The sequence below is a fragment of the Haplochromis burtoni genome, unplaced genomic scaffold, assembly GCF_018398535.1.
Source record: "Haplochromis burtoni strain Fernald_Lab_line unplaced genomic scaffold, NCSU_Asbu1 Contig_76, whole genome shotgun sequence".
Classification (NCBI taxonomy): Eukaryota; Metazoa; Chordata; class Actinopteri; order Cichliformes; family Cichlidae; genus Haplochromis; species Haplochromis burtoni.
The window spans coordinates 754,587-781,294 of NW_024582437.1; the positions used below are offsets into that span (position 1 = coordinate 754,587).

The window sequence follows — 26,708 nt, forward strand, 5'->3', positions numbered from 1 at the left end:
ACACACCAACACCCGGCGTGCCTGGAAGAAGGAGGCCTTCGACCTCTTCATGGACCACACCTTCTTCCAGATGGACTCCTCCTGCGTCAGCCAGTGAGTAGGAAGGAGAGGAAACTAACTGTGTGTGGGTGAAGACTTGTACAGCTGTAATGCAAGTTATTACAAGAGAGAAATGCACTTAAGAGATCACAATTGAAGGGGGATAGAATTATAAACAAAGACACTTCATCTACATAAGAGAGAGATTTTAAAGTAAAAGCTTCACTATGTTTAGTTTTGCATCTGTTGCCAAATATAACAAAGCTGTGCTTGTAGAAATCATTCCATAATTTTCCTCATTTTTGCAGCTGGAGAGCGATCATTGACCACTTGATGACTCATGACAAGACCACATTCAGAGACCTCATGAGTAAGCTAGTTTCCCTATTAGAATTTGGAGATGTATCACTGGGTGTAGTCACAGATCATTTATCAGACCACCTCCCTCCACTTACTGACGGCTCAAAACATTCTAATATGTTACAGATATTAAAAGCTAAAAGACTGTGGCAGGTGAAGTAATAACACGTCACATTTGTGTGTGTGTGTTCCTGTTAGCTCGGGTGGCTGTAGCCCAGAGCAGTTCCCTGAGTCTGTTCACCAACAGAGATGCTGAGCTGGAGCAGAGGGCCATGCTGCTTAAACGTCTGGCCTTCACCATCTACAGCAGCGAAGTGGACCAGTATCAGAAATATCTGCCTGACATACAAGGTAACCTCACACAGAAAACACCACTCTGAAGTTCCTTAATATTATCTGTCGCCTGAAAGCCCAGCTGAAGTTATTAGGTATTTTTTCTTCTAACGTGTGTGTCCACAGAGCGTCTCGTGGAGAGCTTGCGTCTGCCTCAGGTGCCCATCCTTCATGCTCAGGTGTTCCTGTTCTTCAGAGTGCTGCTGCTGCGCATGTCACCTCAGCACCTCACCTCTCTGTGGCCCACCATGATCACTGAGCTGGTTAGCAATACAGGCTACATAAAATCTGACCCCTGCTGCAGCTGTGCCTGTGTTTTACCCAAACTGATCCACTCACACATTTGTATGTTGCAGGTTCAGGTGTTTCTACTGATGGAGCAGGAGCTGACAGCAGATGAGGACATATCAAGGTATACAATGTCTTGTTATAACAAACTGGTCTGTGATGGTAAATGTACATCACAGACAACTCACTCCTGTCTTCCTGTTTGTTTGTTTTTTAAACAAAATCCTGTTCACCTGTAGGACATCCGGGCCATCTGTGGCTGGGCTAGAGACCACCTATTCTGGAGGGAACGGCTTCTCCACCTCCTACAACAGTCAACGCTGGCTCAACCTCTATCTCTCTGCCTGCAAGCTTCTGGATCTGGCCTTGGCGCTGCCTCCCGAGAGCCTGCCTCAGTTTCAGATGTCAGTACAGACACTAGCTTGCATGTCATCATCAGGGACTCAATAACAGACATACAGTGGGGCAAAAAAGTATTTAGTCAGCCACCGATTGTGCAAGTTCCCCCACTTAAAATGATGACAGAGGTCAGTAATTTGCACCAGAGGTACACTTCAACTGTGAGAGACAGAATGTGAAAAAAAAATCCATGAATCCACATGGTAGGATTTGTAAAGAATTTATTCGTAAATCAGGGTGGAAAATAAGTATTTGGTCACCTCAAACAAGGAAAATCTCTGGCTCTCACAGACCTGTAACGTCTTCTGTAAGAAGCTTTTCTGTCCCCCACTCGTTACCTGTATGAATGGCACCTGTTTGAACTCATCATCTGTATAAAAGACACCTGTCCACAGCCTCAAACAGTCAGACTCCAAACTCCGCCATGGCCAAGACCAAAGAGCTTTCGAAGGACACCAGGAAAAGTATTGTAGACCTGCACCAGACTGGGAAGAGTGAATCTACAATAGGCAAGCAGCTTGGTGTGAAAAAATCAACTGTGGGAGCAATCATCAGAAAATGGAAGACATACAAGACCACTGATAATCTCCCTCGATCTGGGGCTCCACGCAAGATCTCATCCCGTGGGGTCAAAATGATCATGAGAACGGTGAGCAAAGATCCCAGAACCACACGGGGGGACCTGGTGAATGACCTGCAGAGAGCTGGGACCAAAGTAACAAAGGTCACCATCAGTAACACACTACAACGGCAGGGAATCAAATCCCGCAGTGCCAGACGTGTTCCGCTGCTGAAGCCAGTGCATGTCCAGGCCCGTCTGAAGTTTGCCAGAGAGCACATGGATGATACAGCAGAGGATTGGGAGAATGTCATGTGGTCAGATGAAACCAAAGTAGAACTTTTTGGTATAAACTCAACTCGTCGTGTTTGGAGGAAGAAGAATACTGAGTTGCATCCCAAGAACACCATACCTACTGTGAAGCATGGGGGTGGAAACATCATGCTATGGGGCTGTTTTTCTGCCAAGGGGACAGGACGACTGATCCGTGTTAAGGACAGAATGAATGGGGCCATGTATCGTGAGATTTTGAGCCAAAACCTCCTTCCATCAGTGAGAACTTTGAAGATGAAACGAGGCTGGGTCTTCCAACATGACAATGATCCAAAACACACCGCCCGGGCAACAAAGGAGTGGCTCCGTAAGAAGCATTTGAAAGTCCTGGAGTGGCCTAGCCAGTCTCCAGACCTCAACCCCATAGAAAATCTGTGGCGGGAGTTGAAAGTCCGTGTTGCTCGGCGACAGCCCCAAAACATCACTGCTCTCGAGAAGATCTGCATGGAGGAATGGGCCAAAATACCAGCTACTGTGTGTGCAAACCTGGTAAAGACCTATAGTAAACGTTTGACCTCTGTTATTGCCAACAAAGGTTATGTTACAAAGTATTGAGTTGTATTTTTGTTATTGACCAAATACTTATTTTCCACCCTGATTTACGAATAAATTCTTTACAAATCCTACCATGTGGATTCATGGATTTTTTTTTCACATTCTGTCTCTCACAGTTGAAGTGTACCTCTGGTGCAAATTACTGACCTCTGTCATCATTTTAGGTGGGGGAACTTGCACAATCGGTGGCTGACTAAATACTTTTTTGCCCCACTGTAATTTGTTTAGGTAGAAGTGTGTGCCTGTGTGTCAGTATTTGAGATGTGGAAGGGTACATTGTGATAATTGATTATGTGAATTTCACTCCTTTTAAAGCTGTTCTGAGTCAATCTGAGTATGTCACGCCTCATTACAGGTATCGCTGGGCCTTCATCCCAGAGGCGTCAGACGATTCGGGGTTGGAAGTGAGACGTCAGGGGATTCACCAGAGAGAGTTTAAGCCCTACATTGTCCGACTAGTGAAGCTGCTGAGGAAACGAGCCAAGGTATCTCATCTTCTCTTGTCTGCACAGGTTATTAAATAATGAAGATAAATGAGTGCCTTTTACAAAGAGGAAAGTGCTTGTTAAAAGAGGCTGTTTTGCAAATTGTAGTTTTTGCGGGTTGGCAGGTGAATATTCAGCTTTAGTAAATTATTTGCCTCCTCCTCATAGAAAAACCCAGAGGAGGACTGCTCCACCCAAACCCTGTCCTGGGAGCCAGGTCACCTAATGCTGACCCTCTACGTGATCCGCAGTATGGAGCAGCTGCTGCCCTTCTTCAACTTGCTCAGCCAGGTGTTCAGCAGCAAGGCCAGCAGCCGCTCAGGCCCCGCCTACGCTCACAACCGCACAGATGCCTCTTTCCCCAGCCACAAGGAGGGCCACAAACTGGAGAGCCAGAAAGTGTTCTGGAGTCGAGCTCGACAAAACATTGAGGAGATGGTTGAAAAAGACTTTCTAGAGGGGCTCATCAAGACGTGAGGTCAAAACAAGCGGAGGGAGAGGGAACTAACACACAACTGATCAACACTAGTGAACCTCAACCTGTACATTAAAAAAAACTATATGGGACTATAAACTTGGGGAGGAGTTTGTACATTCTTTTTTTTTTTTTTTTATAATGATTTTTCTTTTAAAAGCTACTTTATTGATTTTAATTATTTGTATATATGGAGCAGCTTTGATGACTTTCAACATTTCATGTGAGTCCTTTAGGATAAAGTGAAAATGCTGTGCCATTCCATATCGATGTGATTAATAAAGATTTCTAATGAGAAGTTTACATCAGCTATGTTGTTCTCTTTCTAAATATTAAGAAAGAACTTACATTACGCCCCTGCCATTCAGTCTAAGTCTCTTCAGTCTCTTCTCCATTCTCATCTGAGCAGGTGTAGACTGTGTATAAAAGATAGACAGCCACTACCGCATTGCCCGTTGGTTTCCACATTAGCTTTGTCGTCATCGGAATCTTGTTTTTCTGGAGCCAGCCATGACTACAGTTACTCAAAAAGGATCAATGCTAGAGAACATAGAAAAATGTGTGAGCACAATACACAGACACACCTACCTGCTGTTTAGTGCAGTAACGGGGTAATAAAATACTAGAAAATGCCTAAAACCAAAACTCAAGCAAAGACTTCTCTACTTCACAGAAAGCCATTCTTGTCAGATAATTCCATTTAAGATGCAAAGCAGCAACACCACAAAGGCAGTCAAGAGGTCAGTTTGTCTCTGAGATGACCGTATCAGTATGGACTTTAGATGGTACCCTTTTAAGTTCCTGTTGGTCAACTCCACCTACATTGAGTAGACACTCAGCAGGAGAGGAGCAAAACATATAAACATTGTCTGCAAGGGAGTCCTAACAACAGTAGCCTGAGCAGCTACGTACAGTGGCTTGCAAAAGTATTCGGCCCCCTTGAACTTTTCCACATTTTGTCACATTACAGCCACAAACATGAATCAATTTTATTGGAATTCCACGTGAAAGACCAACACAAAGTGGTGTACACGTGAGAAGTGGAACGAAAATCATACATGATTCCAAACATTTTTTACAAATAAATAACTGAAAAGTGGGGTGTGCGTAATTATTCAGCCCCCTGAGTCAATACTTTGTAGAACCACCTTTTGCTGCAATTACAGCTGCCAGTCTTTTAGGGTATGTCTCTACCAGCTTTGCACATCTACAGACTGAAATCCTTGCCCATTCTTCTTTGCAAAACAGCTCCAGTAGTCAGTGACTGATTTGATAACTGAGAGATGAGCGCTGTCAGATGGGAGAGAGGTCACAGCTGTTATTATACCCTATTAAAAATAAATATATTTAAAATACATTTCTAAGTGCCATGAACAAGTATTGTATTTTATATGTAGGTTTTTCCAATGTACATTAACACATTTTAATGTACATTTTTATGAAAAACGACTGATAGAACTGCATAATGCTGATCAGAAAATGTGATTGAGAGCACGACGCCAGAAGACTTCAGCACCATGGACAGGGCCGAATCCGCTGATTGGCTGCGCGTGGTTATATAAAATCGTGCTCCCTGAAGCTGCACGCTTCTTATGACCTTCGTAGTACGGAAGCAGCATGACAGGCACCAAAACCCTGTAGAGTAGCTGTATTAACCCTTCACATCCTCACGCAGCAACCCCATTCGCCCACCTCCCCACCTCTCTCGCTTCTCCCTTGAGCTCTCGCGATAAAAGAGGCTGCAGTGGGGTTGGTAACACTGCGTCACCTGACTCAAAGGAGGGGGCAGGGCGTGTTGAGAAATATAAATAAAATAATAATTAAATAAACGGAAGGATGTAAGTCCACCGAAAGCACCGCCATCCAACGACCCGGTTTGAAGCGCGCATCCCCGGAGCTGACGGTGAGGAAGGCGCAGAGGAAGCGTGGGGCTGCAGAAGGAGAAGGAAGAAGAAAAACAAACAAACAGAGAAAAAAAAACGCTGCACTGGATGGTGTGGGATGAAGATGATGATGATGTTCCCCTGCACGCCCCGCTGATACTCAGGGACTGTCAGACTGGTGGTGGTGGTAAGGATTATCCAGGAGACAAGCGGAAGGAAGACAGGGAGGAGGGGAGGCAAGAGACAAGCATCATCCAGGGAGGACGGCATTGTGAGGGAGGCTGTCCGACCATAACGCGGAACAGTAAGAAATTCATTAAAAAACGGAGGGGAAAACACTGAATTAAAACCTGGATTAGCGTTTTACTTTTTTGCCCTCTCCTTTTTCCCCCTTCTCCCCCTTTTTTTGCATATAGACTGTAGTTATCACCGGATACTGGAATTCAGGGAAGAAAGTCAGTTCATGATTGTTCCAGAAACGCATGCAGATCCAGCAGATCTGAGTGGATATACCAGCTCTCCGCTTGTTATGCAACTCAAATCAATTGCGGCTCTTTAGAAAGTGCCCTAATATTTCTTTTCCTGGAGCCTGTGTCTGTGTGGTGTTCTCGAGGGCGGCTGGGATTACTGAGGCTGCTCGCTCATTCCGGCGTGCGCGCGTGTGTGTGTGTGTGTGAGTAGGGGGGGGTAGGACCATATTGGAGGCTTGCTGGTTGTACTCCGCGGAGAGAAGATGTCGGGGCAGACGCTGACGGACCGCATCGCCGCGGCTCAGTACAGCCTGACGGGATCCGAGGTGTGCCGAGCGGTGTGCAAAGCCACCACGCACGAACAGACAGCCCCGAAGAAGAAACACTTGGAGTGTGAGTACATCTACGTCTAAGTAACCCCTCCATCTATCCTTCTCATGCACAACTAGGCCTTGCACCAAAGCCATGATGGTTGCCCCCCACCCCCACGTCCGTTACTCCAGCGTGTCTTAATATGCTTGGATGGGTTTCTAGTCATAGTATATACTCACGTGTATGAACACACACACACACACACACACACACACATACTACCGAAAGACCACCAACAGGAACTGCTTTCAGTCTTAACTGACCAAGCCAAAGTTAATATATAATTACACGGCCTCTCACCCGCTGACTGTGCATTAGTGTAGAGCCAGAATAGGGAAACCACAAAGTCTCCAACCAGATACTTACAGATAAAAGTCCCTCTGATTGCATGCTATCTCTCCCTCCAATGCTGCTCTTATGCTAGTTACTGCATAATTAAAAGGCTAAAAGTAGTTTCAGTACTACTAAGCACACAGGTGGGGTTGTTGCCTGAGACCTTGTCCTCTATGGTAGCACTGAAAAAACTGCCAACATATTTATCACAGATTTCTTTTTTCGTTTCTTGGTGCAGTTTCTAGATGTCTTTCATTGCACGAACAGGGTTGTCAAATGAAGGAGCAGGCGGTGCCAATTCAATTAAAAAAAAAGGCTATTAGCTTTTTGGAAAGGGTGGAATGGGGCTGTATTTACTGATAACACACAATTTCAGGGACAGTCAATATCCCCGGTGGTCATCCATACATAAAGTAGATTGAACTCTCCAATGACTCATGCGCAGAATAGATAAAAGTGAACACAGCAAAGGTGGAGGTTTCAGTTAGAGTGATTTTTTTTCAGGATGCAAATGAATGACACAAGGCCTTTAAGTATTTTTGCCAATAAATATGCAAAAAACAGACCAAGCTTGTGCATTTGATCAGAACACATACATGTGAATAACACAGCCTTTTGCTTTTTCTGCACAATGATATAATACAGCTTGTATTAAGATATTCAACACACAAAATTAATTTGTCTATAATATAAACACCATCCATGCATCACATCTGGGAAACATAAAGACTTGGTTTTATTTATTTGGTTTTGGAATAATTGGAAACATTAGGAAGTTATTGAAACAAGCTGGTGAGAGGTCAGTGAGTGCAAGTCACTGAATTGTTGAGGTTATAGGCATCTATATAGACAGAAACTAATGGAGGAAGAGTTATGGCCGGGATGGCCGATGTGTTTGAGGTGTGGACCCAAAAACAGACATGTGAGAGAAAAATGAAGTATAACAAAAAGCAAGCCGTTTATTAAGGGTGATATCAAACAGAAAACAAGGCAAGGTGAGCTGGGGAAAAACTAAACTAAAACCTAAACTGGGATGAACTAAAACTAACATGAAAACTATGCCCAGAGGTGGGACCAAGTCATTGTTTTGCAAGTCTCAAGTAAGTCTCAAGTCTTTATCCTCAAGTCTCAAGTCAAGTCTCAAGTAATGTCAGGCAAGTCAGAGTCGAGTCTCAAGTCACTGGTGTAAAAGTCCGAGTCAAGTCACAAGTCTGAAATTTTGAATTTCAAGTCCTTTCGAGTCTTTAAAAAAAAAAACGAAAAAAGATGTTGCAGTTATATGCTAAATGTAAATATTAGACCATGTAATTTTTAAATCTGTGTTTTTCTCAACACATGACAAAATAGTGAACTTAGAAAATATACACAAATTGTGAAATTGCACCTCTTTAAAATGCAGCTCAATTAAACCTAGCTCCAAGAATAATTTTCACCGACAGTTCTGAGATAAGCTGCATGTTATTCTTGGATGCGGTTAGTAACTTCAGGTCACTGCAACAAGCCCAGGTACAGTTTACCGACGGATGGGTGCAGGACCTTGAAATGCACCGTGTAGAAAGTAAAGACCATCGTACGTATCATAAGTTTACCAGTCTCACAAATCGTCGTCATAAATACACATTCGTTAACCGTTTATTAATAGGACCTTTGAGCTCAACGGTAATTAATTAGTAGTGGAAATAATTTCTGGTTCATTACAGAAATGTAGCAGTGACAATAATACTGTATGCTGTAATCGTACTGGACAATTAGTGATACAAAACAACTGTTTTATCCTGTGAATAAAAGTATATGTTTTTGTCAATGTACCATAATAACAGAAGCGAAACGCAATATTGTGTCAGGACAATTCACTATTTATGCACAATAAACAAAGGAGCATAGCGCGACAATTTCTGTTCAGCGCCAGACTTGCTTGTAACCTATATCACCAATTATGTTATGAAAATGACGTATTAACTACAACAGCAAGACTGACCTTTGTAAATGCTTGGAGCAGACTAACCTGTGAGCTGGAGTGTTCTGGGACGTTATATTTGGTCTTTGAATGGCTGCAATCCAGGCCATCCGTCGCGTCTTTGTTACTTCGGAAACATGGCTCGAACAATTTCTCTTCAACGACGTAATCCGATAACAACCGATCTCTTTACCCGTCGGCTTCCCGTGGCTGTCATGCGACCGGCTATTGCAGTTAATAATACAACAGCTTCTTGACATTTTTGTGTTTCTTTTTATCGCTGTGATTTCAATTGAAAGCCTGCGTGCGCTAGTACCTCTTGCCACGAGTTCCCAGAATCCTTTGCGGTTTTACCCCTGAATGACGTCACATTTTCAATCTCTATATAATATGCATGTTAAATTTTATATTTGGGGTGAAATATCAAGTCTTTTCAAGTAAACCGGTTCAAGTCCAATTCAAGTCCCAGGTCATTGGTGTAAAAGTCCAAGTCAAGTCACAAGTCTTAGAACATTTTTTCAAGTCAAGTCTAAAGTCATAAAATTAATGACTCGAGTCTGACTCGAGTCCAAGTCATGTGACTCGAGTCCACACCTCTGACTATGCCATGGTACCTGAACATGAATCAGAACAGGTACATCTGAAAACTGTGACAAGAAACATGAACCTGAACCGAAGCATGAAAATAATCCTGAGACCGGAAGTACATGACGCGAGACAAAGAGACGACCCAACAGAGGGGGAACAGAGGGAGATAGAGGACACAGAAGGGTAATGAGGGAAGTGGAAACACCTGGGGAAACACAGCTGACACAATGAACCTGACGCCACAGGGGAAGCAAAACTAAACACACTGAACATGGAAACACAGACTTTCAAAGTAAAACAGGAAACATGGAGAGACGTGAACTGGGACACACTGATACAAGAGACAGAGAGTCGGAGTGAGAGAGGGACAAAGAGGAGAGAGACGCAAGGGGAACCTACCTAGACAAGGAGATAACATATGACAAACAGAAAAAGACTCATAAACAAGGAGACATGAACGATAACATAAACTACACTAAACTTCAACTACGATGAACTAATACAAAATAACCCAAAATACTCTGTCACAGACCCAGCCCCCTGACAGGGAAATTATTGTTTGTGTAATTTTAAACAGACAGAATCACCAGGGTTGGAAATATAACGGTGAAATCATTGTCTATCAGTGTCCAGGCATACATGCCCATGCCATGACGCTTCCTCCGCCGTGTTTGACAGATAGTGTTGCTTTGGATCATGAGGTGTTTCTCTCTTTCGCAATACTTCTCCCATCATTCAGCTGCAAGTTCATCTTGGTTTCACCATCCACTTTTTTGTCTTCTTCTTCGTTTTTTTTTTTGGTTGCAGATTTTCCTTTAGATGTTTTCTGGCAAAGTCTAATCTGCTCTTCCTGTTCTTGAGTGTAACCAGGGGTTTGCACCTTGTTGTCATCTCTGCATATATCTGTTTATGAAGGTGTCTCTTTATTATAGACTATGTGACAGTGATACCTCTTCCTGTGTGAGGATGTTCTTGACTTGGTTAGATGTTGTGAAAATGTTTTTTTTTAAATAATGGAAATAATTTGCCACTTCAGTTGTCTTCTGTGGTCTTTCAGGTCTTTTGGTGTTGCTGAGCTGCTATGGGCTCAAAATGTGGTCATAAATTATTTGTACTTGTAAAAGAGATTTGTGTGTGTAAAAAAGATTTGTATGTATTTGTGTGTGCGTAAAAAAGATTTGTATGTGTAAAAAAGATTTGTGTGTGCGTAAAAAAGATTTGTATGTGTAAAAAAGATTTGTTGTGTAAAAAAGATTTGTGTGTGGACTTAGAAAAAAAACCCTGCAAGTTACAAGTACGGATTTTTGACCCTATTTTTCTTCCTTTCATCTGATTGGTCAATGTCATGTCAATCACAAATGTAACAATCCAATCAGAGAACAGATGGGTTTGGCTGTCGAGGGGCGCTTTTTTTGAACTGCAGGTCTTTGAAGGGAATAAATGCCCTTTTACATGCCAACCCAGCGTTTTCCTTCATCACCACGAAGGAAAACAGTCTGTGGTCGTCCGAGTTTGGTGATTTTTGTGTCACAGGTCTACGTGTTTAATACAGGGACTTCCACAGCCTTTTCAACAGCGCTGCGGACCGCGGGGTGGGGGCGGGCAGTGTTTTGGAAATGACAGTCTTCATTACAAAGCTTTCTTCGTTATGAATTAGCATACATGTTTTTATTGAACATTTGAAGAACTAGCAAAAAAAACAAACTCTTGTAGAGGACATAAAGTCAGAGATAGAAAAGACAAGGAGCAGGTGCATCTAGTACAGGTAGAGCTGCTGCAAAAACCCACAGAGCCCAGCAGCCAGCGTAACAAATTCTGGATCCTTTGCTTTTAGTTAGCAGTTAGCATTAGCAGCCGATCCTGCATCCGATGTGAAAGGACTTTTATGCTGCGCACTGTGACTCACAGCAATGGTCCTGGGTCAGCCCTGACTTTGTGTTAAACTAATCCTAAAGTAATAATGGTATTTCTAACCACTGATATACCACAACTTTTTCCTTTCAACAGCTACTGAAAGTTAGGGGACCTAGCTGCTATCGGATATTTATATAGCGATCCTCCAGCTTCAAACTGTATCACCCTTCAAGGACCTGCAGTTCAAAAAAGCGCCCCTCCGACAGCCAAACCCATCTGTTCTCTGATTGGATTGTTACATTTGTGATTGACATGACATTGACCAATCAGATGAAAGGAAGAAAAATAGGGTCAAAATCCGTACTTGTAACTTGCAGGGTTTTTTTTCTAAGTCCACACACAAATCTTTTTTACACATACAAATCTTTTTTACGCACACACAAATCTTTTTTACACATACAAATCTTTTTTACAAGTACAAAATATTTATGACCACATTTTGAGCCCATAAGCTGCCAGGTCCTTGTTTTTAAGAATAATTCAGATTGTTGATTCGGCTGCGTCCATAAAGTATTTCCTAGTTTCTCTTTCTAATAGGTTTATTTTGATTTTGCAGCCTTATTATGTCTTGTGCTTTTGGCATCATATTGAAATACAGTGATAAGCTATCAAATACAAATTCAACACTTTAAACCAACTTCAGACATTGTATGTCCGCTTCACTGGGAGCAGGCCTCACCTCAACTACTCGTCACTCAATTGTCCAATTAATTTTCAGTCTTTATTAAAAGTCTGCAAAGCCTACACTTCAGTCACATATTGATTGTTTGAATCTACCATGTTAGTGTATAGGCAAAAAAAATACAAAAATGTGTCTTTTTCCAACAGCTTGTGGACCTAACTGCACACATAAAAACCTGTCTGTAGCCATTCACAGAAGTAAAACACCTAGCTTGCTCCTACACTAAGCTAACAGCCTTGTTAGGGTATTTTATCTTATGTTAAAGCTAAACATTTCATTTTAAACATGCTTTCCCCATGATATTAAAAATAAATAAAAACTATATATTAAAATGAATTTGGCAGTGACAGGCAGAACATGCATGGAGGTAAAACTCCTTGTTTCAACTCTTACAAATAAGTTGCATTAGCATAGCTTACTGTAACTTTAAGCTAGTACCATTTAGCTTTTAAAATCTCTGCTACAAGTGCCAACATGCTAAAAAAAAAAAAAAAAAAAAGAAGACCTGAAAATCTTTTAGCTGAACTTATTTTAATTTAACATTTTAAATTCATGGAGCTCTTGAGTTCATACTGTTTTTTTCAATCAAACTGCTTCATTGTATGTGACAAAGGTAATTTGTTCTGCAGGAGAAGCAGCCTTAGGTTAAATTGTTTGACATTACATCCTGTTTTACCCATAGCTGACATTTACCCAGTGTGCTGCTTGGAGAAAAAATGTCTACTTTTACCGCTAGCAGAAAGATGCATCATAATCATCAGTGAAACTTGTTGCCAAGATCCTCCAACACCGCTGTAGTCCTGTTTTATATCGGCATGCTTGGCATCCATTAATACCCCTGGAAATACACTCTGTCATCCACACAATCACATGGATTTATGTATGTGTATTTGGCTCTAGGATACTCTATTACTGAAGCAATTTACATATTTTAATAACATAAAGATGCTGCAATGATATAACTGATTGCCTTCTTGCATATCAAATCCTTGTTTATTTCATTTTGGGAGCTTTTTGGCTTGTAATGTGACGTGCTGCTTCTCACTCTGCCTGAAACCTGACAGCAGCACATTTTTTGTCCCTCTCCAAGTGAATAGATAATGTTTGTAGTTGGTCAGTCTGTTGTCAGTGCAAAATGATACACTAAACATGTACTAACTTCACTCTGCAAGTCATTTAAAAGGGGGGGGGGACATGCTGAATTGTAAAAGGGCACTTTGTGTTAGGAGCTGTGTGCTCAAGGTCTAAAAATATCTCTCATGGATTGTTCCACTGACAGCCAAATGTGTGTTCGTTTGGTTCAAGTGACATCCAGGGCAGTAAGCTCCACAAGCTGTGATCCCCAAACCGTGCAGTGAGATAGAGAGACAGGAGAAAATTAGAAGTTACTGTATTCAGACTGAATCAGGTGCTGTAGTGTTTCTGAGGATGAAAAGCACAATAAATAGATGGTATTAGAAAAGAGTGGGATGAGAATATAAGCAGACATGTCTCCAGGTTCATGCCTCTTTACCTTGGGTTTTTAAAAGGCTGGAGAAAACAAAACACAATGATGAATAGTTCAGTAAAAGTGTGTCTGTGGAGGCTTAGCAAGTATTTGATATCACTTTTAAAAAAAAATAATAATAATTTTAAGAGCCTGACAGATGACTGAGATGCAGATCGGAAGTCTTTTAAACTCTTAAAAGATTAGTGCTCAGGCAGCAGCACAGATTGCCCGACACCCCACATGCTATGAGTGTATCTTACAGATGGATCTTGATATCCTCCACACAAACACACAAGCACGTGTCTGCATGTGTGCATTCACAAACCTTTGGCAGCATCCCAGCATGAATAGACTTGCATGTGGATCCAAGTGAGGAGGTGCAGCTGAGAGTCAAGTGCTTTAATGGGCCAAAGTTTTAAAGGGGATGAGGATTATAGCAGTGTACAAAGATCACTTCTAAAAAGTCTGGTAGTTTGTGTCAGTCGCACAAAATCTTAAATATGCACTGAACGTGTGCCATAAACAAAGAGTCACTGCAAACACGCTTAAGAGATTTCAAGCTAATTTAAAATCCAGCTTTTATGAGGAAGGAAATATGCTCACCAGAATTTCTGGCATTTTTTATAAACAGCAGAAAAGTCAAGCAGGCACATTTAATGTTCCCCTCACCCCCAACCAGTCATGGCAGATGGCTGCCCCTCCCTGAGCTTGGTTCTCTTGGAAGTTTCTTCCTGTTAAGTGGGAGTTTTTCCTTCCCACCATCGACATGTGCTTGCTCATAGGGGGTTGTCTGACTGTTGGGGTTTTCTCTGTATTATCGTAGAGTCTGTTCCTTACAGTATAAAGCACCTTGAGACGACTGTTGTTGTGATTCGGTGCTATATAAATAAACTTAATAAAAATGAATTAATATCAGGTGTTCTCATTGTTTTGGTGTGAAGATGAGGACATCTGTGTGAAAGCACAATTCCTGAACTATATGTGCACAATTAGGGGTTAAATGTATTTTTTTTACAAATGTGTTAATGTTTCAGTAAATTACATAGGCTAACTTTAAGTTTAAATGAATCAGTAGAAATGTTATTAGTGTGGCCATCTGCCATGCTGGCACGCACGTACGCTCAGAGGTTCACAGTGGAGTGAGAAATGACACAAGCAAGCCATGTTCACCACACTTATCAATGTATGAAACAGAGATGTGTGGGATGACGGTGAGATGCTGCTGTTTTGAAATATTAGAATTTTAAAGAGGCGGCGGCTGAGTAGAGAAATGCCACCGCATCTGATGCTGCTCCTCCATTGTGGGCGTGTTCGAGATGCCGCTTTGGTTCTTTCTGCCTGGATTGATTGGAGTCGGTGGATTACTCAACATCTGCCACCGTAGCACAGTGAAACAGCAACTGTGACAAAACTACTTCAACCATCAGGTCCCTTTTGTTATTACCTGCAAAGACAGTTTTGTTTTTCACTGCCTTAGAAATTAGGAGTTTATGAGCAGTGCTTGAATGCATCTCTTTGCGCAGTTGGTCAACAATTTCAACTAGATACAGGCCTAGCGCGTGGATCAGAGGACACAGGGTTTCTGCAGCCTGAAGGGAAGCAACTAGATAACTAGTGTAACAGGATTTTAACATCTGCTAAATGAAGATTTCTTTGTTTTCAGGGACGGGCACCACAACTCCTGCTGCTGTTCCTAATAGCCTCCATCTCTAGCTGCCACTGCTTATGTTGCCCCTCACCTCTTAATCCTCATGCTGTTTAGGGAGCTATAACAGGTTTACAGTTTGAAGGTTATATTTTCAGAAATGTATGGCATCATGTTCCACCTGCTCTTCTCTTCTCTTTGCTTCTCTATATCTGCACAATATTTAAACCTTTGCAATGTTGATTATAATGACCTGATTAAGCGTCAAAGCTGACATTCTGTCCATTTTTTTCTGCAATCATTATCACCAGCTCTCCCACCGCTCTAAATCCAGTCACTCTGATGAACAGGGGTTTTTTCATTTTTTTACCCAGAGACACAATTATACTCTGCTTAGAGCAAACACAGGATACAATACCTTCTGTGTGTGTGTGTGTGTTGGAGGCGGGGAGAAACGTAAACAGCGTGCTGAGTCCCCTTTGGCTGCTATGGTGCTGTTACCACAACATGAGTCACCATCAATGTGTTACCATGTTTGAGAGGCCTCCTGCCTCCTCGTAGGATGGAGGATGGGGGAAGGGGCTTGAAGCGTGTCTGTATTCGTTTACATGGTCAATGTTCAACTTTATTTGCCCTAAATAAAGGCGGTCTAGTGCAGACAATATCTCTGTAAAATATCCATCTTATGGATATTTGTTTTTATGATTTTCCATGTGCAAATGTGATAGAATGGCAACCCTGAACAAGTCACTAGCCTTTCACAGGGCAAACATGGAGAGACAGGCGATCCTTCACACCTACAATTTAGATTCATGTCTCTGCACTGAGGGATTAATCCAGAGTGAGCATTCTGGGAAGCACACTTTCCCGCATAGCATTAGATGCAAAGAGTGATATTACTTCTGTATCTGTAGCAAATATGAAGCTACAGGCAGGTTAGCATGGCTTAGCTTATCTTCAGTGGGATTCAGAGACTTGGCCTTCATTCCAAGCATGGTGGAAATGCTGAAGACATGCCCAGTTTTCTCTGTAACAGCAGAGGCTTGGCATGCCTGAAATATGTCAGTAAAGTTGACACAAAGTGACATCTTTTTAAGCACCTTCACTTGTTGACCCTGTGCTGTCAGTGTGGATATCGTCACAGAAAGTGCTGGCTGCTTCTGCAGTGTACATTTTCATGCTGCTTCGGTTAGATCCTGTGAGCTACGAGTACAATCTAGTGCTGTAATCTTACTGTTTTTGACACCTGCGACAGCTTGCTGTTGTCACAGTGTGTGAGTGTGAGTGTGTGTGTGTGCGCGTTTGTTGAAAAAACTTTGTGGTGACCAAAAATTGGCATGCCACTATACCTGTTGGGACGAACCGTCACCAATTTGGGGACAAAATGCCGGTCCTGAAAAATTTGAAGGCATTTTTGAGGCTCAAAATGTGGTTTTAGGGTTCTGGTTATTACCAGGTATTACTGCCTAATGGAAAACCCCAAATACGTTTCAAGCTGTGCAGAACCAACCGGAGTACAAACTAATGTAAAAGGGCTAAAAGTTGCCTGTTTAGCAATTTAGAATTTTTTAATTATGAAATTTTGTCCAAAGCATTTGCCACATTTGGCTGAACACAGCATGTCAGCATGTTCCCGTATACCTCTACATCCGTCCCGTGGCTTTCATCCGCAGTGCAATCACCCAAAAGTGCCAACATGCTGGCAGTTCCATTGGCAGCCAGACGTACCCAAGCCTTGAGCCTGCTTCATCTCAAGAATTGTTCCTTCTTTTTAACCACACTTTCTTCTTTCTATCAAGTTTAACAGTGTTTACATTTTGTTTACCTGCTTCTTTTTTGCTTTTTTACTCAGCAATACTCATTCTCCATGGTTTCATTACCAACTTCACTCCTAATTTCACTGTATTTCAAAGCTAAAAAACAACAAAAGCTTTCTGATTTCTACCTGCAAGCTTGCCATTCTGTATTCTTGTGCTTGGAAATTGTGATGGACCAGTTCCCTTTATAACTCTTAAAGATTTTTGCTTAAAATGGTGCAGCTGGGGAAGAAGTGTCCAACTGTCTAGAAAACAATTCTTCCTTTTCTTATACTGACGCAATGTCCAAATAGTTATGGACTGTGATATTCATTTTATTTATTCAGACTCTCCTGCATTATCTCTACTCCCACTCGTTCTTCTTCTCTTCTGTATACTGTTCGAGTGCAGTGTTTGCCTAATGATGAGCTTCAGAGAACAAGTGCAAGAGTAAAAGGAGGTTGTTGAGAAGGCTGGCCATGTACTGCTGCGCTGATCGCACAGCGGGGCTCTGCAAAAGCCTCCGAAAGTCTTTCTAATGTCAAGCAATGTGTGGGAGGTGCACTCTTCTACCAACAGTGTGTGTCCAGATTAATGAGCCGGGTTATGGATCCCCCTTGCCGCTGTTATCCGACCATCTACTCTAAATGTGAGCACCAGATTGAAAGTACTTGCTCCTTTTCTCTTAATTCCTCCCACCTCTTACCCTCCCTCTCAGGCCTATTACTCATATTCTTTAGAGGTCACAGTGCCCTTGAGTTTGCTAGCCTGAGAATGAAAACATGCCGATTACAGTGAAGATGAATCTTTTGGGGCAGAGGGGGTTATTGTGCTTAAATGGGCAGGACTGGATGCAAGCGTACACTCCTTTGTTCTGGTATGCAGGTAAACAACAGCAGAATCTCCCACAGTAAAGGGGCATGTCTGTACCCAGGGCTGCATATCAATAATGCAGGGAGGCTAGGGTTTCCTGCTGTTTTATTAGGCTGCTCCTTCTATCTGCTTCAGGATCTGACATTTGCAATAAAAAGCAAAGTGTCACAAGAAAATGTGACTCTACTTCAAAACTACTTCAAGGCTAGATTGTTTTCAGTAGTTTGTTACTGCTTCTGTTGATTCTTAAGAGTTTAGTTTAACCCACTAAGTTCAATGTTATCATTGATAATGGCCCTTACCCTGACCAAAACTCTAACCTTTGGTAATCATGTTAGTTATTATTAAACTGTTCTCCTAAATCTTGACAATGAAGTTGCATAATAATAATAATGATAATAATAATCTTACTATAATTATCATATGTACGTATGTAGTCCGTTCCTTAAGTCCTTGTTAGTGAATCTTGATTAAACTTAATATATGAATTGCTTAGGGTATCAGTATCTATATAGCTTTTGGGAATTATTTTATTAACATTCAAATCCTTACAAATATTGTATACTACAAGCACTACTAGCTGATCTCCGCTAACAACCTGTCACCTTACGTGTACGTTACATCACGTGTATATTATGTGTACATTGTGGTTTATAACTAAATGTTCCTAAACAAATTGTAGCACAGATGCAGTTTGAGGTCACTGAAATGTTTTGCCTTGCAAGTCTCTAAATAAGTGTTTATCAGACAGTGATGCTAATAGTAACTGATTACTTTGTTCTGCAGAAGGAATATCTAGCTTGCAAAGAAAAAGAAGAAAAAACACATATAGTGATATAATGAGGATAAAAAGAATAACATGATTAGTTAACATACATGTCTGCCTTAAAACCTTAATGAAGCGCCACAGACTTAGGCGTAGGCGAAGAAAGATGCCCAACGGATTTACTTTACCAAATGGACCATCCCAGCCTTGCCGTAATGGTCTATTTGATTCACCTTTTATTGTTTATTTTATTTTATTTTCACTTGCTAAATACGGGACAGACTTGACTGGGGAGAAAGAAAGAGGGAAAGAAAAACAGCGGAGAAGAGGGCAAAAAACAAAAACCAACAAAATAAGCAGACAAAAAATACATGTATCAATCACCTGGATCACCTGTTGAGAACGAAAAAAAAAATGGAAAACAAGCAGAAGAAAACGAGAGCAATAGAATAAACAACATCACGATGATCTATGGGAATATAACAGTAAATACTAAATATTAAACATTATTGTGCAGCACGTAAGATCGACAGCGCACAGTGTGCTTTGAGGTAGGAGCCAAAAAGGGTGTAGTTTGTGTGTGTGTGAGCACCCGTGTGCACACCTGTGAGCATGAACGCGCTTGTATTTAAAAGTATGTAGTAGTTCATGTAATGATCTGCTAAAGGGTGCCATCTATGTTGAATTAGACCTCAGAGAGTAAATAACATCATCAGGTGCTATGTGCACACTTATGTGTGGTGTACCATGTTTCTTCTGTGCTTCCTCACCTCTGGGCACACGTTCTGTAACAAACACACAGATAAATGTTTCTTTGTCAGAAAAACAAGTGCAACAACCCCCTAAAAAAGTCAACAACAAAAAATGTCTTGGCTGCAGCACATGGTTCAGCACACAGATGTTTGTCTTTGTCTGCTGAACCTTCCTCAGAGCACAACTTGCTGCACCCAAGAGAAATCCACAAGCTAGACAATTTTCTGTTTACACAGGGAAGACCCTCATACTTAGGGGAAATAAACAGCTAATACACTGACTAGTGTAGCAAAGGCCCACAGCAAGACAGAAGGCAGAACTGATTTAATATAAGTAAGTTTTTCTTTTGTTGTTTAATTTAAATCTCAGATAGCAACAGCAGTTTTCAGATACAGGGGATGTGGGCAAGAGGAAGGACAATTAGAGTAATTAGAGGAAGACTAATCAGTAAATATAGCTGGCAAAAACAGATCTGTTCACCGACAGAAAAGATTAGTCATATGATGAGCGATGAACCAGTCCAGTGAACAGTGAAGGTTCATTTCAGACTATATTATCATCACAGTAAATCAGGCTGTTCAAGGTCTATGGGCACCTTTATATTGTACTGTGTAAACATGTATCTGGTACGGCTTTTCTGGGGCAAAATAATAGGTGTGACCCCCCCCCAAAAAAATCCTTGGTATGGATGCTATCGATATTTAAATTGATCCGCCACCTTTACTGAGCGCACACCTTTAATGAGTGCCAGTCAGGCTAAAAAAGGTAATATCACTAACTAATACACCATGTTAGTTAACCATGCTAATACCTACTAATCGCCACCAAGCCAAGTGCCTGTCTCCCACTCTAACTGTGCTTGATCACATTTTCTTAAACTTCTTCTCTTTTATTCCAAATCGTATCATAACATAAGAATATAGCAGGACTTTTTTGCCTTTTTTTTTTGTAAGTGTCAACACAAATGTAGATATTTCTACACAAGCTAAGTGCGACAAGCCACTATACAGGATATAGCAGATAAGATCAGGACATTAATGCCAGATCAAAATAAGTTTTTCCAATTATTAAAAAACACTAATATACAGAAACAAATGAATGTGGGATCCTGAAAAAACAAAACTACAAACTCCACCAGCAGCGGGGTGAAGTGTCACCAAAAGCCAAAGCGTCCATACGGCGCTGCTATCTGTGTCCACCAGCAGTAACTGCAACATTATATGGGATGCCTGCTTGTTCCTCAGATGTCATTTCCAGCCTCCACAGCGTCTGAATCCCAATGGCTTCCTCTTTGTTTGGCTGCCACACCACATTGGTGCCATGCTACTATGGAGCGCAGTGCATTGTGGGTACAACCCCCTCCCCTTACATGTTGCTGAAGGGTGAAAGGAGCTATAAATAACCACTGCGCTCTCGTGGTCCATTCATGTGTAAACTCATGCAGCATGGCTTGTATCACGCTCTGCACACTCAAACACGCGTACACACACACACATACATGCACACACTCACACTGCTTACTGAATAAACCAATATTCATGTTTATGTATCATCTGTTCAAATGTGGAGCTACTGTATATGGATATGACAAGATAAAATAACCACTGGTTATATGAAGGGTAAAGCTGAGTATTTATGTGGATTCAGAGCCGCTTCTGCTTTCAGCCACGTTCAGGCTGGTATGACTCACATGCATCTGGCTTTGGCTAGATAACCCCTATCATTTTGCTACTGTGAAGATGATTTCAAAGAAATTTCACCGCATCCTCGATGTCACTGCAAACACCAGAGCCTGTTGCCTAGGAAACCACCTTGGCATGTCCCAAGTGTCTCTCGACACATTGGTAAAAAATAATCTATGAAAAAGAACAGAAAAATGTCGAGGGTGTTGTTGGTGCAGGAGGCCTCGCTATGGCACATATATGTGTGCATCTTGTGGTGCACTCATGCTTGGTGGTGTGCCTTCAGTTGCACTCACATGCAGTGGTTTTGATATCGCTTACAGTTATTGATGCGTTAAAGGAAGAGCTAGTTGAAATCCGAGTCCTGCCACTTGAGAGTTATTGGGTGTGGCAGATGCTGCGAACATCCTGATAAATAATTCTGTGACAGTTATCTGAACATTTAGGTCAACAGAGCACATGTTAAGTTCCAAGTGTGAGAAGATCGAGCCCAGTCAATATAATCCAGCAGCACCACCTGCTCAGGAAACACCTTTGCAACAGAAGTCTGCTATCATTTTTGCTGCATGTATGCGCGCGTCATTTAGAGCTCCTGTTTGAATGAGCTCCTCTTATTCAAACAGGTGCGGATCTCTTGTTTTCTCTCCTCCTGTTTTGGAACAACATGATCATGCATCTCCCGTCTTTGTTCGGTACATTGCACAAAGGCGGCTCAGGTGCTGTGGTTGTAAAATAGAGCAGGAAAAATCTGTGTTTGTGTGCGCATGCACATTTGCGAACAAAATAAAATAATAAATGTGCGGAATAGTGTAGAGGCTATTATAATCTTCATGTCACAAATAACCTTGTGTAACGGCTAAACTGTTCCCTAGGCTTTAAATGAAGGACACAAGCTGTATGCTGATAAGGTATACTGTGGCCACAGTACAAGACTGACCCTCCTGTTTTTAAGCTATAATGGATGTTTTACATTTATTTTTCAGGAACAATCAATAAAACCAAAATTGGGGTTGTAATTCGCAAAATACCACAGAATGAAGCCTCCCAACTGTACTTTAAGCATTTCAGGTGCCTGAGTGTGTCCATGCTACTGCAGGCCATCACACAAGAATCCTCCACACAAATATGTGTGTTTGCTACACTCAGTGTTGGGGAGTAACGGAATACATGTACCGCCGTTACGTATTTAAAATACAAAATATGAGTAACTGTATTCCGTTACAGTTACCGTTTAAAAAGGTGGTATTCAGAATACAGTTACTTTGTTGAAATAAATGGATTACACAGTGGTATTTTCCTGTTTCATATTGTCGCGGGTCAGGACTGTTTGGGTTTTGTTTGACAGCTACGTTCTGTTGTTCCAGGCGGCAGCGTTATGGTTGCCATGGTTACAGGGTGACGCGCGCTCTCTCTGCGACTGTGTGTTTCCTGGGTGAGAGAGCGCCTTTTTGTTGTTGTTGTTGTGCTAAGCTAATAGGCAGAATGCTACAGGCATAGCCGTAAAGAATGTAGCTTCATGGGCAGTGTAGTCCGTGCTGCAGGGAGAATGGACCGCCATACCCGTTATGTGTTTGTGAGCGCGAGGAGGGAGAAAAAGGAGAGTGGAAAAGTACGAGTTGTCATTGCGCAGAAACGGGAGCTGGAAGCATGTAAATATAATAATAACCACTGCAGCCAAGAAGAGTGCCTGACGAGCCCAGTTGTAAGTAAGCTATTAAGACTCGACTGTACACCGTGTTCGTGTTTTCCTCCGAAACAATAAGTTCTGTTGGAGCAGCCTTTCAACGCCTCTCTCTGTCTCAAACTTGACCCAGACAACAAAGTAAAGCTATTTTTCGGCTACGAGCCAGACACGGAACCCGCCATATTAGCCAGAGGTCCCTTTACTATGGTTCGGATCCACGGACCTTCAGTAATAGTAATAAATCACACAGCAATAGTACGTTCACGTTGTTGTAAAAAGCATGATAATATATTAAGTAATCCAAAGTATTCAGAATACGTTACTCTCATTGAGTAACGTAACGGAATACGTTACAAAATACATTTTGGGGCATGTATTCTGTAATCTGTACTGGAATACATTTTAAAAGTAACCTTCCCAACACTGGCTACACTATATTGCCAAATGTATTCACTCGGCCACCATAATCATTGAATTCAAGTGTTTCACTTCCATGGCCACAGGTGTATATCAAGCACCTAGGCATGCAGACTGCTTCCTCAAACATTTTCAAAAGAATGGGTCGCTCTCAGGAACTCACAGTGAATATTGTGATAGGATTTGCACTGTGATAGTACAACAAGTCCAGTGGTTAAATTGCCTCACTACTAAATATTTCACGGTCAGCTGTTAGTAGTATTATAACAAACTGGAATGGAATAGGAGAGACAGTAGCTTAGCCACGAAGTTGTAGGGCACATGAAATCACAGACCAGGGTCAATGGATGCTGAAGGTCACCAACTTTCACCAGAGTCAATCGCTTCAGACCTCTAAACTTCATGTGGTCTTCAGATTAGCTCAACAACAGCACATAGAAAACTTCATGGAATGATTTTCCATGGCTGAGCAGCTGCATCCAAGCCTTACATCACCAAGCACAATGGAAAGCGTCGGATGCAGTGGTGTATAGCACGCTGCCGAGCTCAATCAACGGAGTCGTGAGCCTAACTGATTTTAACATAACCTGGATTATGTGGAGAGTTTTGGAATTTGGTGGACCTGACTACTAATAATTAACAGCAAACCTGGGAATTCATTTTTACACATAAAAGTAAAATTTCACTGTTGCAACAGGTGAACTATGACAAAAGATTTGAACCAGAATCTGGACTAGAAGCTAGGACTGTGCTGGTGTTTCCCATGCAGAGAGGGTGCAGACAGGCAGCCATGCCATAAAAATATTTATGATTCCATCTGCTGCATATTTCTGCACACAGTACACGGAACGTGGATCGAAACATGCAAATAGTTGTTAGTCAGGGTGATTATATCTGTGCGTGCTAGCACTCAGCTACGCTGGGTCCCCAGTGTCACTCGTTCCTACTCATACTCGCACGTATAAATAATTAAAAGGGAAGAGGAGGGGAGACAATGAGTCAGGAGTTCCTGCTGAATTGCTGCTAAGAATCTTAATCTGAACTGAGACTCTACCCACGTTCCTATCCTGCAGTATGATTGGGATTCGCTTCTCATGCCTGTTTGAAATATTTCCTTCGACTTTATCCTGCACAGTTTCACACAAGCAGATCTGACCAGATTCTTTATTTAATGTTCACAACCTGCAGCTAGAATCTGACATGCTGATTAGGGTAGATTTAAGCAAAATCTTTATGGAGATAGTAGATGTAGTAGCTTTGTATTTTGCATCACTGTCTTACAGCAGCACTGACCCTCACAGGAGGAAATACAGAGAGAGAGAGACTGACAGACAGAGAGATGAAAAGCGTAGGATGACGCAGGCTGCTGACTCATCAGCCCTGTAGGGATTATCCTTCACACACTTTACATGTTTGTGTGTTCGTGCGTGTGCTGTGGGCATGTGCACCGCCTTACTATTTGAGAGGACGTGCGCAGTCATCATTGCTGCATGATGAAAGCATGACAGAGGAAGCAAAAAAGCCAGCGGACTTGTAACACGGCTGTCAAAGACAAAACGCCCTTGAACGCAATTTTTACATCATTATTCATTCATTTTCTCTCCCACCTACTCATACCGATGAATACAGGTTTTGATTTATTCATGGAATGAGGAAAAATTAACAGCAGTCCATAAATAGATAATTTTATCGAGAGAAGGTGCAGAGATACGTTTGTCTACACCGCTTGTGGTTCTCGCTGGAATGTCAATGAAAATTTTACTTTTGCTCAAAGCAGACTTACACGATGTCTCCAAACATCATGTCAAGGATGCTGAGTAAAGCCAGAGTCTCCATGAACAAAGACAAAGTCTAAATCCAGAAGATTCTTGTCTATACCAAAAAACCTCTACAGTTTGGCACTATTTAATGTCGCTAAATTGTTTTTTGTTGTTGTTGGCATTTGCCTTACCATTTTTTCTTTCTAACCTGTCAGTGGCACATTCCTTAAAAAAATGAAATTCCTCAAACACCATGAGTATGCTAGTATCAAGCTGGACCTCGTACTGTCTTCCAAAATCCCATAAGGCTTTCTGACAAACATTCAGCAAGGTGCAGGAAACATTCCTTTGAGATTTTGGTCCACAACCTGAAAGCATGACATAGTTGCTGCAGATCTGTTGGCAGCTCATCTATGATGCTAATCTGTGTACCGTCACGTCCACATCACTGATTTCAAATGATGCTCAGGTGGTATTTGGGGGCTTAAACTGTGCCAAAACAATGTCCCCCACATTATTATACCACCACTAGAGTCTAAACCCTTGATACAAGCTGGATTGATCCATGCTTTCATGTTCTTTATGCCTAACTCTGACCCTACCATTCAAATGCCTCAGCAGAAATTGAGACTCATCATACCAGGCAACATTTTTCAGTCTTCCATTGTCCATTTGTGAAAACTGCAGCCTCAGTTTCATGCTCTTAGCTGACAGGTGTGGCACTCAGTTTGGTCTTCTGCAGCTGCGGCTCATCTGCTTCAAGGCACAACATTGTGTTCATTCAGAGATGCTCTTCTGCATACCTTGGTATTCACGAGGGATTAGTGGAGTTACTGTTGTCTTCCTTTCATCTTGAAGAAGTCTGATCATTCTGCTGTGACCTCTAGCAGCATTAAGACTTTTTCTCCCAGAGAACTGCTGTTCATTGGATATTTTCTCTTTTTCAGACTATTCTCTATAAATCAACCATGTGACCATTCAAGGAAATGCAGTTTGGGCACTCCATTGAGCATTTACATGACTCTAGATGTTGGTGTCCACTTCAGTTTTCTGTTGATTAAAAAAAAAAAATAGATATGGAGACAAAAACATTTTATACTATTATACTAGCAATACAAAAGTTAACAAAACAATCTTCTATATAACTTTTTGAAACATTCAGTCTTATTTTTAAAGTAAAACTTACAAGTTCCCAATACTGGTTGCAGATTGTTCCTACTGTACGATGTACCAGGTGCAGATGCAGTGGCATTTAGTCAATAATAAGCCAAAGAGGAAAATTGAATGGACACCTCTCAGCTTTCCCCCCGGTGTGCTGCCATTAAGTGTGCAGACATGGATATGACACTGTTAATGAATCGACAAGACTCAACGGAAATATTTGGTGCCTGGCTTGCTCTGCTGTATCAAGGCTATTAAAATGACAGCGGTCATCTTTTCTCTGCCTTTCTGTCCATCACTTTGAGCACACATCTAGTTATCTCGTTCCTCACGCTGTCGCTGAAGGTATGCCTCTCCTGTCTGCCAGTGAATAGATTTCCTGCACAGAGGCTTTTCCGTTATCTCTGAGATGCTGATAAACAGGAGGGAGGAAACACAGCTAAACACTGGTCTTATTTTTGGGTGGATATTTGAAGCTTTTCGTGCTTTGTCCTCTTTATCAGCTTTATTTTTGAGCAACAAACATTTAATATTCAAGTGGAAAATGTAGGAGTTAGCTAACGTTATTTGATTGAAAATGTGTTTAAGAAATTAAAATGACCTTTAAAGTTGCTTTAATTAATTAAAATATAAGAGTTTTGTTAAGAAGAATGTCTC

General features: G+C 41.6%; 2 protein-coding genes across 11 annotated transcripts in view; both read left to right on the plus strand.

The window, feature by feature from the left end:
* LOC121814709 (protein dopey-1-like) overlaps positions 1 to 4,094 on the plus strand; it is an 8,260-nt gene extending 4,166 nt beyond the window's left edge. Inside the window, exons 2-9 of the mRNA XM_042221909.1 lie at positions 3 to 93; positions 348 to 409; positions 598 to 750; positions 859 to 995; positions 1,089 to 1,144; positions 1,260 to 1,424; positions 3,222 to 3,351; positions 3,520 to 4,094. Of these exons, the coding sequence (XP_042077843.1) occupies positions 3 to 93; positions 348 to 409; positions 598 to 750; positions 859 to 995; positions 1,089 to 1,144; positions 1,260 to 1,424; positions 3,222 to 3,351; positions 3,520 to 3,828 (1,103 nt within the window). The 3' untranslated portion in view covers positions 3,829 to 4,094. The remainder of the gene's footprint in view (positions 1 to 2; positions 94 to 347; positions 410 to 597; positions 751 to 858; positions 996 to 1,088; positions 1,145 to 1,259; positions 1,425 to 3,221; positions 3,352 to 3,519) is intronic.
* Positions 4,095 to 5,619: 1,525 nt separating this feature from the next.
* The window catches only part of snap91a (synaptosome associated protein 91a), an 84,612-nt gene continuing 63,523 nt past the window's right edge, over positions 5,620 to 26,708 (plus strand). For 8 of the 10 annotated variants that reach the window (XM_014334230.2, XM_005924292.2, XM_014334233.2 and 5 more), the window contains exon 1: positions 5,621 to 6,572. In XM_014334230.2, the coding sequence (XP_014189716.1) occupies positions 6,443 to 6,572 (130 nt within the window). In that variant the 5' untranslated portion in view covers positions 5,621 to 6,442. Of the gene's footprint in view, positions 6,573 to 26,708 lie in introns of all 10 variants that reach the window. The other 2 variants (XM_014334232.2, XM_014334231.2) reach the window with 1 other exon arrangement.